This window comes from Homarus americanus, unplaced genomic scaffold (genome assembly GCF_018991925.1).
Source record: "Homarus americanus isolate GMGI-L3 unplaced genomic scaffold, GMGI_Hamer_2.0 scaffold47254, whole genome shotgun sequence".
In the NCBI taxonomy this organism is placed as follows: Eukaryota; Metazoa; Arthropoda; class Malacostraca; order Decapoda; family Nephropidae; genus Homarus; species Homarus americanus.
This window is the reverse complement of record NW_024738685.1, coordinates 138,566-150,776: the sequence shown is the minus strand read 5'-3', so window position 1 is coordinate 150,776 and position 12,211 is coordinate 138,566. Positions and strand designations below refer to the sequence as shown.

The window sequence follows — 12,211 nt, the reverse complement described above, 5'->3', positions numbered from 1 at the left end:
GCCAACTGCCTCAATGGCTAGTATCACTTGGCTCTCCTGTGTGATAACTAAATTTTGAAATTATTGTACTCCCTTGGCACGGACTTTAGTTTAACCTAAGGAACGATGTATGATAATAATAATAATAATTAATATTATGAAATTAGTAAGGTAAAAGAATGAAGAAAGGACACTACTTTATTATTCTCTAAGTGTGCAATAATAATACCTATAGGAATAATGGACCTCATGAAGATTAGGAATCCCTGGTGATTAAACACACTAATGCTAATCTAACCTAACTTTGGTGTCCTTAAATCTCCCCCCGGCCGTTTTTTTTAATATCTAGAAATTTCCGGGATATTAACCCTGTTCGTGTTTTTTCATATCAATTTAGTGCTAATGTTCCGCGACAAACGAGACTAAATCACCGGTGTCGGCCTAATTCATATGCCGTTGTTTGTGGAATATTTACTAATGAAATCACAGTGAGCATAATGAGATTAGGTTAGGTTAGGTTCTTCTTGTTTTGCTTATAATTCCATAATTTCCCCCCCAGCTGTGATGCCCTGCTCACCCTTGTAACGAGGAACAACGTAATAATTATACATTTATCCAAATTTTCATTATCACCATTATGCAATATAAGAAGCTGCTCTAGAAAAAAGAAGATATTTGAAAGAATTAATGTTATGGGTTTTTGAGGAACAATTACCAAATGTAGATGTTTATATAGAACCCTGTAGGTTGCTCCCTGGCTATATGGGCAAAAATTAAAGAACATTGATGGTCAAACGCTTTTTGCTCCTGGCTTTTGCATTTATACATTGATTTTTACTGCCAAAACATTTGTTGTACTCTACTAGTCTCAGTCAAGAAAAATGCTAAAAAAATCTTATGGCTCTGGTTGTGCACCTTCTCTAGCGCCATCTCTTCCATGAATTTCTAATTAAAATTGAAATAAAGTTATCATGTAGGACTATCACTCTTCAACCTGAGAGTATAGCCAATAGTTTCTCAGTTCATTTCTAATATTTACATTAAGTTGCTGATGTAACAAGCTCAGTAGTGGACTAATTCTATTCTACATTAATTTTGTGTTGAGTTGTGGTGTGTAAGAATGGTTATGTCAGTGCAACTATTAAGCTGTATAACAAAGCAGTTTGGTTATCTACAGAGGAAGGAAGTCTTACAATTTTTTCAGGTATTCAATGTATTTTATTAATTTAATACTGTATTGTACCTATCTAGTGTTCACTGTTATGTTCATGATAAACTGGTATGAACTTTATTGATCACTTTCTTATTAAATATTGTCTATCTACATATTACAGTGATATCTGTGTGTCTGAAAACTCACCAGATCGGTTAATAAGATAAAAAGACTTAAAATAAAACTTGTAATGACTGAGAATAGCACCATTACCGTTGTGGTGGTAGTGATTTTTGGGTCAGACTAATTACCCAAATGTAGCCGGAATGAAGTCAAATAATGGTCCTACATGAATAAATCGGGTTACTATTCACTTCTCGACTAGTATTTGGTGTCAGAAAGTCACAAAAAATTGGTAAACTTACTTTAATCTGAGTTAATAGATCAAGTGCATGTACCTAACCTAACCTAATCTAACCTAACCTAACACAACACAACTCAGATTAAATTTAGTTTACCAATTTTTTGTGACTTTATGACACCAAATAATAATCGAGAAGTGATTCACAGCCCGAATAACACTTGTACGACCATCATTTGACTTCATTGCGGCGACATTTGGGTAATTCCTCGCTCCCTCGGTACATGCACGCGATTTATTAACTCAGATTAAAGTAAGTTTTCCAATTTTTTGTGACTTTCTGACACCAAATACTAGTCGAGAAGTGATTAGCAATCCGATTTATTCATGTAGGACCATTATTTCACTTCATTGCGGCTACATTTGGCTACATTTGGGTAATTAGTCGGACCGGTAATTTTTTGCATAAGTTACCCGGTATTAAATTTGGTAATTATTGACGACTATACTGCCGCTGATTTTTCATAGAAAACGAATTTTAAAATGCCGCAATTTCATTGCATTAAAAGTTTATTTAAAGTTTCAACTTAACCTAACCTGACCTAACCTGGTAAAAATTGTTTCGGTCGTCCAGCGAAATTTTAGGAAAATACTCGAAAAATATAAATTTCCAACAGAAATGCTTTTGAAGAAAAGTGTCTTAGAATTGCCTAAACTACTGATTCCAGAACTTAAAATCTTAAAATTCGCTCGATGACCAAAATGATAATACTACCACCTAACCTAACCTTAAACTAACCTAACCAAATCAAACAATAAGATGGGTAAATGTATACACAGCTGCTATTTAAGAATATACAGACACACCTTTTGTGATTTTTTTTGTAGTACAGTAAGATCTCATATTTTGCGAGATTTCATTTTGCTTTTTTGAATTTCGCGAGAACTACCTAATGTAACCAAGTATTATGTTTGGCGTAAAATATCGTGAGTTTCGCGATGTACACGCAGATGAACGCGAAATGCTGGCCACTGTCTTGAATGACATCACAGCCCTCATACCTGTTACAGTCTTTTCTGCTACAACTCGTGTTTTGTCAATGCGAATTAGTTGTAACCTCAATTGATGAATAGGGGAATGCTGTTTGTAAAACGCGAACTTTTGCATACGAATGTTGGCTATAGCACGATTCCATCCTCAATGTTTTGATTACATCCTCAACATCATAAGCGTGGCGTGGGGTTAGGCAATGTTTACAGTTCACGTTCAACATCACATGTTCATTTGATTTGTGTCTTTTGTTTGTGAAGTGTTTTTTGAGAGTTACTCTGTAAATTTCGTTCTTTTTTGCAAATTTAGCTGTTACCCATAAATATACTGTATGAAAAGAGTAAGTATAAAGAATGTTTCGCAAAGCGGACTAATAAATGCTTACACCAGCGCTCTCTTTACATCACGTGATCAGTTGAATCGCGCAGTTTCTGTCGATTGCTCCGTGATTTTTGCTGTTATCTCCAATTTTGTTGTGTTAGCGATGAATATGGAAAGACAAGGTAAGAAGAATGTTTCCATGAAGCGTTCTGGTGATTGAATTGCCGGTGGTGAACTTAAAAGTGGTTTACAGGAATGCAACTATCGCTCTGTAGCCCGCGCCATCCTAGCAACCGCCCGGGCTGTTATTGTATGCTATTTTGGTTGGTGTAACCACCTGTCGAGTCAAGATAATGACCTCAACCTCTACTGGGGGTCTGACTGGTGTTGGTGGGGGTGGGACAGACTCACCTAAGCGGCCAAATAAGGAAAAGGAGAAGCGGGACGATCATAAGGGAGTTAAGTTTGCCAAGTACTCGATGCAGGATAAGCAGCGTGTGATTAAGTTAATTGAGGAAGGCCTAAAAACTAGTGAGATAAGAAAGATTACCCGGTACTGGTTTTCCGGAAAACACAGTCAGGTCAATAAAGGTCGAATTTTTATCATTTGGAGGTTATAAATGGGAAAATCAGAGGTTGATGTAGAGTGGCCAGTCTATATTGTTATTTTTCCCATTAGTTTATGTATTTGCATTTGGCGAATTTTAATTTGGCGCAATTTTTCCAGTCTATATTACTCGCGAATACAAGATCTTACTGTATTGTACTGTAGCTATTTATTTTTTATTCTCACGTCCTTGACTTTATAGTATTTCAAGTACTAGTGACTTCTATAAAAGAACTGGTGCTTTTGAGAAACAAAAGAGCAGCTATTATTATTCTTACTGTATTTTTATTATTATTATTATTATTATTATTATTATTATTATTATTATTATTATTATTATTACTACTATTGCTGTATTATCAAATATTCGCATTAAGGCAGAGTATAGACAGAAGCTAAGAGAAGAAGAAGAAAGTATATGTTGGATTTATGGAGGGATGTGGAAATAAAGACTAACTCTATGTTTTATGTGTTTCCTTTTATTCCCAGAAATATCCAAAATCTTCAAGAATTATGGTGAATCATAGATTGTTATCTACAGTACCACCAAAGAGTCAACCACCAAGGAAGGAGGCTGGAAGCAAGGGGAAGGGACCAATAACCTGGAAGTCCCTCCTAGCCACAGGAATTATTGGGGCTAGTGTTTTGGGTTTCATGCAGTATGTTAGAAAAGAGAAAGAATTAGGTTTGTTATATTTTACTCTTGTTATTATGGCTTAAATTTTTTTATATGCAATACATACTGTACCTTAATTAACATATATATTTTTGAATGCACTGTACTGTTGAACAATGCCTGCAATGTTGCTTTCAATTTATATTTTAAATGTATTTACAGATAATGTATTGGCATTTTATACTGTACTTGTCTTAGCACAGCTATATGAAAATGTTTCCCATTTATTTTTTTCTGTTATTTTACATCACTTGTTGTTTGTTTTGTATGGATTATATTTAAGGTATAATATTTCTAAGTTTTCCTAGTATCCAGGTTTTGAATAACCAAAACCAAGGAGACTCATGTTTTGTACCCATCAAGTCTACCAGTCACAACCCAAGTGAACCCTCAGCATTGATAGCTGGCATTAAATCATTAGTACAGTTACTGTGCATCTCTCATTGCAAATACTTTATAACCTTTAAAAAAGGGGTTCAGTGGTGACGGCTCTGAGGAAGAGAACTGAATGATAATAGGCACACTGGACCATACAGCCTTGTGTTCATTCGTCAATCATCTCCCTGGTTGAAGATAGACAGAAGCCTGATATCTCTGTGTTTATAGCTACAGCTAAGTGCATCAATCCTGTAAGGTTTAAAACTAGGAGAGTACTGTATAATGGTTATGCCACACACTTCAATAAGCTAATGATCCATTTAGTAACTCGTTGATTCTCTTGGCCTTTACCAACACTGTGTCTAGAAAGAGCCAAATTTTATGGTTTATTTTACTATTCTTGGAAGATAGATTTTGTAAATGTGATGGGTGTATGGTTTGTGAAATGAAAAATATTAGTTTGATCTAAAAATGGGGCACTTTGAGCCCAATACATACTGTATTTGATGTTTTGTGGGGAAATTACTGTGGGCTCTGGTTTATGGTTACTAGAGAGATACAGTACTAGGTTCCTTAAGGAGTTGGGTATGAGGACAGTTCCATCTTGGGAATACTGTATAAACCTTGAAGCCTGCTGTAGGGTAAGTCTGATTTGTGTGTGCTATTCTCTGTCTGGGAGCTAGTAACCCCTTGTGTACGAGGGTCTCTGCGCTGATTAAAATTACCTAGCATTAACCAAATAAAATATAAAAAGTGGGGTCCCCATAGTGAAGGGGTAAGGGGCTCCTTCATACCCAATCATATAGCATTTTGGAATCCTTCAGAGGATCATCACTGAAATGAAGAATGGATACTCTCTGATGATGATGATGTCATTTGTCATAATGATGGCACAATATTAGGTTTATTTAAAGTCAGCTCACAATGGTTCTTGCAGTGAAATGTCAAGACTACAGTTGTGCCATTCCAGGTCACCAAGGCAAGTGTTGTTTTGTGCATTGATCTGTCATCATTTTAGGGATTTTAACTTGAAGGGAATTGGACCAAGGAAATTGGAGGAGAGCTCTGTCCTGGTTCATGTTTACTTATTTGTTTTGATGGGAATTCTTCCCTAGTCTAGTATGTCTCAGAATCTTGGGTTTCATATTTTCAGAACCAGACTGTGTAGGCAGGCATTTGCTTATTTCTTGGTTTCAGTTAGAATCAGACCTTAACTACTAAGCCATAGTTTTGAGGTAAGACATGTTACCTCAAATAGTAGGTGGCCTACCTCATTTACCTGCCTTGGCATTAAGGAGAGAACTTTCTCTCTTTTTGTTAGGAGAATATAATTTGCATTGCTAGAATCCTTGCAAGACAACGGCTAATTTGAATATAAACGTCATATATTTTGCACAAGAAATAAAAATTAATCACCTGTACTGTATCACATTACAGTAGTGATTTATGAGTTCTAGTGTATATTTAAGATTTAGAAGTGTTTCTGACTTTACAGGAGGTCCCAGGAACGTAACCCTAGCGAAAGTTGCGAGTCTACTGTATATTGGAAAATCTCAAAAATTTGGTAGCACAGTAGGGTTGTGATATACAGTATTGCGATTTAAAAAAAAAATTATATCGCGACTACCAAAATTATCGTCATTTTCCAATAGTATACTGTATAGCGATAAATTTACTTATTTCACAATGGAAATCGGGTAGGAAACATTTCAAATTAACACTATGGCAAACAAATGCGTTATTTGCTCACCAGAGGCGCCACCGTGGCTGTTCACTCACTCATTCACGCTTGCCCCTGTCACCAGCACAGTCCTTCTGAGTTAGTGACAAGTAAGCAGCCGACTCTGCTGCAGATTACAACTTCTAAAGTGAGTGTAAATGGGTTGCTAGTGACGTGAAAATTGAAGTGAAGAGAATGGAGAGCTTCATGGAAAAGATTTAATACTGTAACTAATATTTTTGGTTTGTTCGTTTATGTAGGTGTGGGATTGTCAAGTGAGGGTGGCAATGTGTCGCCTGCTGCCTAGTTTGATGTTCCTGGGATGGTGCGTCAGCTGTTGAATCTGATATTCATTGATATTGAAACAGCCTGTTGTTCCCAAGTCTAGTGTTCATTGGTGCTCTAGTTAGTAAGAAAATAAACTCTATTAAGTCAAGTTTAGTCATTTTTATTGGCCTCCAGAATCTAACCCTAATTTCCCCATTGATTACATGAAATTATATATCGCGATTTAGTATACAGCTCCTCCCCGACTTACGACCTACACGACTTACGACCACCCTCACTTACGACCTGCCTCAGTCGTACTAAAATTTTGTCAAATTGTGCTGTTTACTGACAAAATTTTCGTTTGTAATTCACTTTCAAATGGCTGGCAAGCTTAAAAGTGAGAGTTTTGTGGTGCTGAGAGGAAAAAGAGACACCCATTTTAGATTTTCTATGTGTTATTTAATTATTTTCGACTTACGACCTGGATTTGGGTCCCTAACCCTGTCGTAAGTCGGGGAGAAGCTGTATAGCGAACATCGTTGGACCTTTATCTCGCGATATATCCCGACCCTACTGTAGTGACAAATTTGAAATATTTCCTGCTCAATTTCCCTCGCAAAATAAAAAAAATTATCGCTATACCTGTATACAGTATAGGAAAATGTTGATAATTTTGGTAGCCGTGATATAAAAAAAAAAATTTATATAAAGTTGCTGTATATCCTGACCCTATTGTACTATAATTAATTTTTATTAAACTATTGAAATTTCTTTGTTTATTAATTGTGCAGTACAGTGGTCCCTCGGTTAACGAGCACAATCCGTTCTAGACGGTTGCTCGTTAACCGAAAAACTCGTTAACCGAAACCATTGTTTCAATGGGTTTTGGGGTAATTGGTTCCAGCTCACCGAAAATTGCCTAAATTCAACAAAAAAGGTAGAAAAGTAAACTTACTTTGAGGTGTGTATATAGAAGGCTCCTGGATGATGATGATGATGGGAATTAGAATGGGGGTGGAGGAGAAGAGAAGGCATTGGGGTGGAAAAGAAGTCACCCCATGGTGCCATTTCACCCATAAAATTTTAGTTCTCTTGGTGTAATTCAAGATTGTTCTTTATATCAACACTGCACTGCATTATATATTGTCAATATGTAAAATAAATTTCAAAATGACCAATAATTTGCTTGCAAACACAGAAAAAAGCATTTAGTTGAAGAGAGTCTCAAGCAAGATATTACCTCCACTGAAAAGACACAAAGTCTGACTCCTGTATGGTGTGTTGACAGGCTGGATGGCATGTTCAATAATTGTTAAAATTACTAAAAAATTTAATATTAAACTTTTAAAATTATTGAATAGTATAAACTTCTTGATATTTACTAAAATGGTAAGGAATTTAAACCCTAGAACCGATTACTGTACTGGCGGACTAATACTACAGCTGGTGGACTGCCAAATGCAAGCGAAAACATGTTCAGGTCAGCTCGTAAGAAACTCGTTAATCGAGGGATTGCTCGTTAACCGAAGTTAAGAATCTTATGGAAGGTAACTCGTTAACCGAAATCTCATTAACCGAGGTGCTCGTTAACCGAGGGACCACAGTATTGAAATAAATTTATGACAACATAATTACTACTGTCTTAGATGTTGAAAGATTTGAAAGATAGATATGTATTATTAGTAAAATATCAAATATTTTTTTAAGAACATAACATTGATTGCTTTGGTATGTTCTTAATAAATATATGATATTTATTTATATATCCTAAAGTACTGTACCTGTAATAGGAGAATTTTGTGTAAGATATAATTTCTGGTAAGTCTTCTTAGATTTTTACATTCCAATTACCTTTTACAAAAATAACCATGTTCTGATTTAATTATTACTATTTTTTTTAGCTCTTGCCAGAGAAAGGAAAAGAGTATTAGGAAAGGCCAGCATTGGTGGAAACTTTGACTTAATTGACCATAATGGTAATCCCAAAAAGAGTGAAGATTTTCTAGGCCAGTGGGTTCTGCTCTACTTTGGCTTCACACATTGTCCAGATGTTTGTCCTGATGAGCTGGAGAAGATGGCTGCTGTAGTTGATGCTATAGGTAAATTCCTGTAATGTTTTATAAGAAAATTTGAGTGGTATTTGACTTAACTTAAGACTTTTTTTAGCAAGTTGGCTGATGTTTAATATCAAAGTTCACATATTGTGGTTGTTGAGTCTTTAAGAAAGCCTTACGCAATATTTTTTTTTTTTTTTAGATGGAATGGAAAATGCACCCAACATCCAACCTTTGTTCATCACAGTGGATCCACACAGAGATAGCAAGGAGGCCATTAGAGAGTATTTAAAGGAGTTTCATCCAAAGATGTTAGGTCTTACAGGGTCAGATGAGAAGATTTCGGAGGCCTGCCGCGCTTACAGAGTATACTTCAGTGCTGGGCCCAGGGATGATGATGATGACTATATAGTAAGTAGACTTGTCTCTTGACAATGCTGATTATATTTCTGATTAATACTGTACATACTTTTGGATACATTACTTATTATATACTGTACAGTATATAGTAAAAGTTTGTCTCTTTTTATGAAAGGGAACACATGTGATATGTAAGCAGGGGTGAACAAAGCTGAGGTTTGTGGGATTGCCAGATCTAATGTTCTCGCCATTACCAGATCCCTTGAGATTCATTACCAAATCGAGTGTTTCAATACCAAATTTTTTTAGCATACAGTAGAGTAAAACTTTTTTTGTGTGTGAAGGAAAACAGCAATTAGCTTAATACCTCACCTACATACAACTTAAGTGTAGATAAAGTTGTTTACACTGAATCAGTAATAATTCATTCATATGGGGCAATGAAATCATCACTGCCCTCATTCAAGTGCATCTTTTCTGATCACTTATTTCTTTGAGTTTATTGAGGGTTAATGCCAAATCATATTTATTTATTACCAAGTGGATTTTTCATTACCAAATTGCTGCCGTGCATCTAGAAGCGTCCACCCACATACCCCCTTGTGTGACACTACACAGAGGCAGCTATACTGTACTGTACAACTGCATATTCCTACTTGCACGACATAGTTGTACCCAATTTGCATTTCACGTTGTAAATTTTTTTTCTCCCTAATACAGTACAGTACACTGGTGCATTACTGTATAACCAATTTACATTATGAAAACTCACATTATAGGATAACACTGTACACAATGAATATAAGCCATAAATAAACATAATACAATACAGTACTGTAGTTGGATACATGCAGTACAATACAGTACAGTAATGACTATACTGTACCTTATTAACTCTTCTCCTTTAGTCAATAATCTCTCTTCCCTTTCTCTTTGCCACAACATTGAACTTAATTGTAGGTGTTGCTTTAAATCGATGATCTCAAATTGAATCGCTTTAAATCGACGTTCTACTGTTATCTTGTTCTGTACTTTAAATGTACATTAATTCCTTTTGAAATTTATATCACTGCCGTTTCAAATAATTACTGGCAGTTTTCAAGGTGTGAATGTTGATGTTGTAAAAAAATAATAATAATGGAAATTGTGCCTTTTAGATAGGTAAGTTTTGTAAACAGTTGACTGAACCTCACTGGCAAGGAATTAATGCTTTGGTAAAAATAAATTTTCCAAATCTGTTAGTTCTTTTACAGGGCAACTTTCAGATTGTTATGCATCTGCTGATAACAAACACATTAAATAATCCTGGACAACCCTCTTGAAGTTTTATACCTCTTTCAATTTTTACTACTTTTTGCAGTTAAAGAATTTAGTTTCTTTTTATTGATAAGTAAGCTGCCATGAAAAATGGCTTAGCAAGTAATGTGGCTGTAGCAAGGCAAGAAAAGCTCAACATTGGGGATACTGTATATCCCTGGATAATGTTGATGAGTGAAATGATCAGTGTTGGAGGTGGTGACAAAGCATATTCGGTTGTAATAGACAGGATTGACTGAAAGACGTTTAGGGAGTTATTGCCTTTACTGACAGTGAGAGGGCCTTGTCTTTACATGTACCGGTACTTGCAAGAAAGCGTATTAATGTAACTGATGTGAGAAGTGTGATATTGTTTGGATATGAAACACAGGAAGTTAAAGAGGTTCACTTATTTAGGCTTGAATAAGTTGAAAAAACAATGGTGAGGTGGATGTGTAATGTGACATTAAGAGCCAAGAGGGCAGCTGGGTCTGGAGATTGTCAGTGGGAGATTGGGCAAGAGGTAGACTAAGATGGTTTGGGCAAGTGGAAAGAGTGGAAGAGACTAATTATTGGGTCAAGAGATGCACAAGATAGAATATGAAGGGTAAGAGAGGTTATGAGAAATGGCCTTAGATATAAGAATCTGATGAGAGAGGCTACAAAAGATCATGCATCTTGGAGAGCTGTAATCAGGGCTATCCCATGTAGGCAAGGAAAATGACTGTAAAATGGTAATGATAAAGATGATGGTTTGTACTGAGTCTGTGATACAATATTTGGGTATGCACGGATTCAACATATACTGTACCACCCTTCTTTGAGTGTCAGAAAAGGGAAGTAATTTGTGGTGGTGTCATGCTATTACTGAATATACTTGTTTGATAACTAACATGAGAGCGGGATAAAACAATTTGTTCTTATTTGGTTTGTTCTTTGCCTCAGGTGGACCATACTATCATCATATACTTAGTGAATCCTGATGGAGACTTTGTGGACTATTATGGGCAGAACAAGACAGCTGAACAAGTAACTGCTAGTATTGCTGTCAACATGAAGAAGTATGATGACATGAACAAGAAGGGTATTTTAAGTCGTTTGTTATAGTTGTACAGTATAAAGTGTTGCAATAATTGAGGTTTTAATTTATTATGAAAAAACGACTTTCGTAATGAGAAGTTATAATTATTAAAAAAGTAAAAATTTTTAGATTTTTTATATATACATATAAATTGTAAGTATTAATGTTATAGAATGGCAGTTGTACTATACTACAAACGTGGGTATTTGTTGAGCAATCATTCCTTAAAAGTTTCCATAGCAGGCAGTAAAACTTTATTAATTGTGTTTGTATGAAGCTCATTGTAAATAAACATTTTTCATTCATTGTCAGTATGCTTTATCCATGAGTAGAGTAACAGATTGCAGGGTATTATCAGGTAACTCAGTTATTGTGCTAAATATTGTTACCGTTATATACCATACTTTGTTTTGAGGATGGTACTCGTCTGTCACGTACAGAAGATTATTAACCTAAGTTTTGTTTGTTTAATTACATGTTTCCAGTTAATTTATTCAGGTGTACTTATTTCTTGTTCAGCTTGGGTAGACAACTGATAACCTTGCTTGCTCTCAAAATTTCTTCACGTCTTGTCACTGGAGGTAATATAGTACAGTCATGTCGCATCTTACATGCATTTGAATTATGCAGATTCAACTTTACGCGCTTGGCTTAGAAAAAACCCACAGTGAGTGTAAGGGCATATGGCTGTGGGAGATGACAGCATATAAGACGCATGGCCATATAAGACACCCCCCATTTCAGCAGGGAGTATTTAGAAGAAAAAAAAGTGTGTTTTCCTCCTGTAGCCATAGTTTTCTCAAGATAATATATACGGTAAAAGGAAATGTGAGGAATAAAAAAAATAATACCAATAAATGAGTTACAACAAAAAATACTGAGCAGTGTATATATATATATATAT

At 35.5% G+C, this 12,211-nt stretch overlaps 1 protein-coding gene across 1 annotated transcript; it reads left to right on the top strand.

Annotated features, from left to right (window-relative positions):
• The first annotated feature begins 992 nt into the window (after positions 1-992).
• On the top strand, positions 993-11,612 carry LOC121874313 (protein SCO1 homolog, mitochondrial-like). Its single transcript, XM_042378413.1, has 5 exons — positions 993-1,183; positions 3,962-4,157; positions 8,418-8,615; positions 8,773-8,981; positions 11,172-11,612. Exons 1-5 carry the CDS (start codon positions 1,100-1,102, stop codon positions 11,331-11,333), a joined length of 849 nt encoding a protein of 282 aa, XP_042234347.1. The 5' UTR covers positions 993-1,099; the 3' UTR covers positions 11,334-11,612.
• The last annotated feature ends 599 nt before the right edge of the window (positions 11,613-12,211 follow it).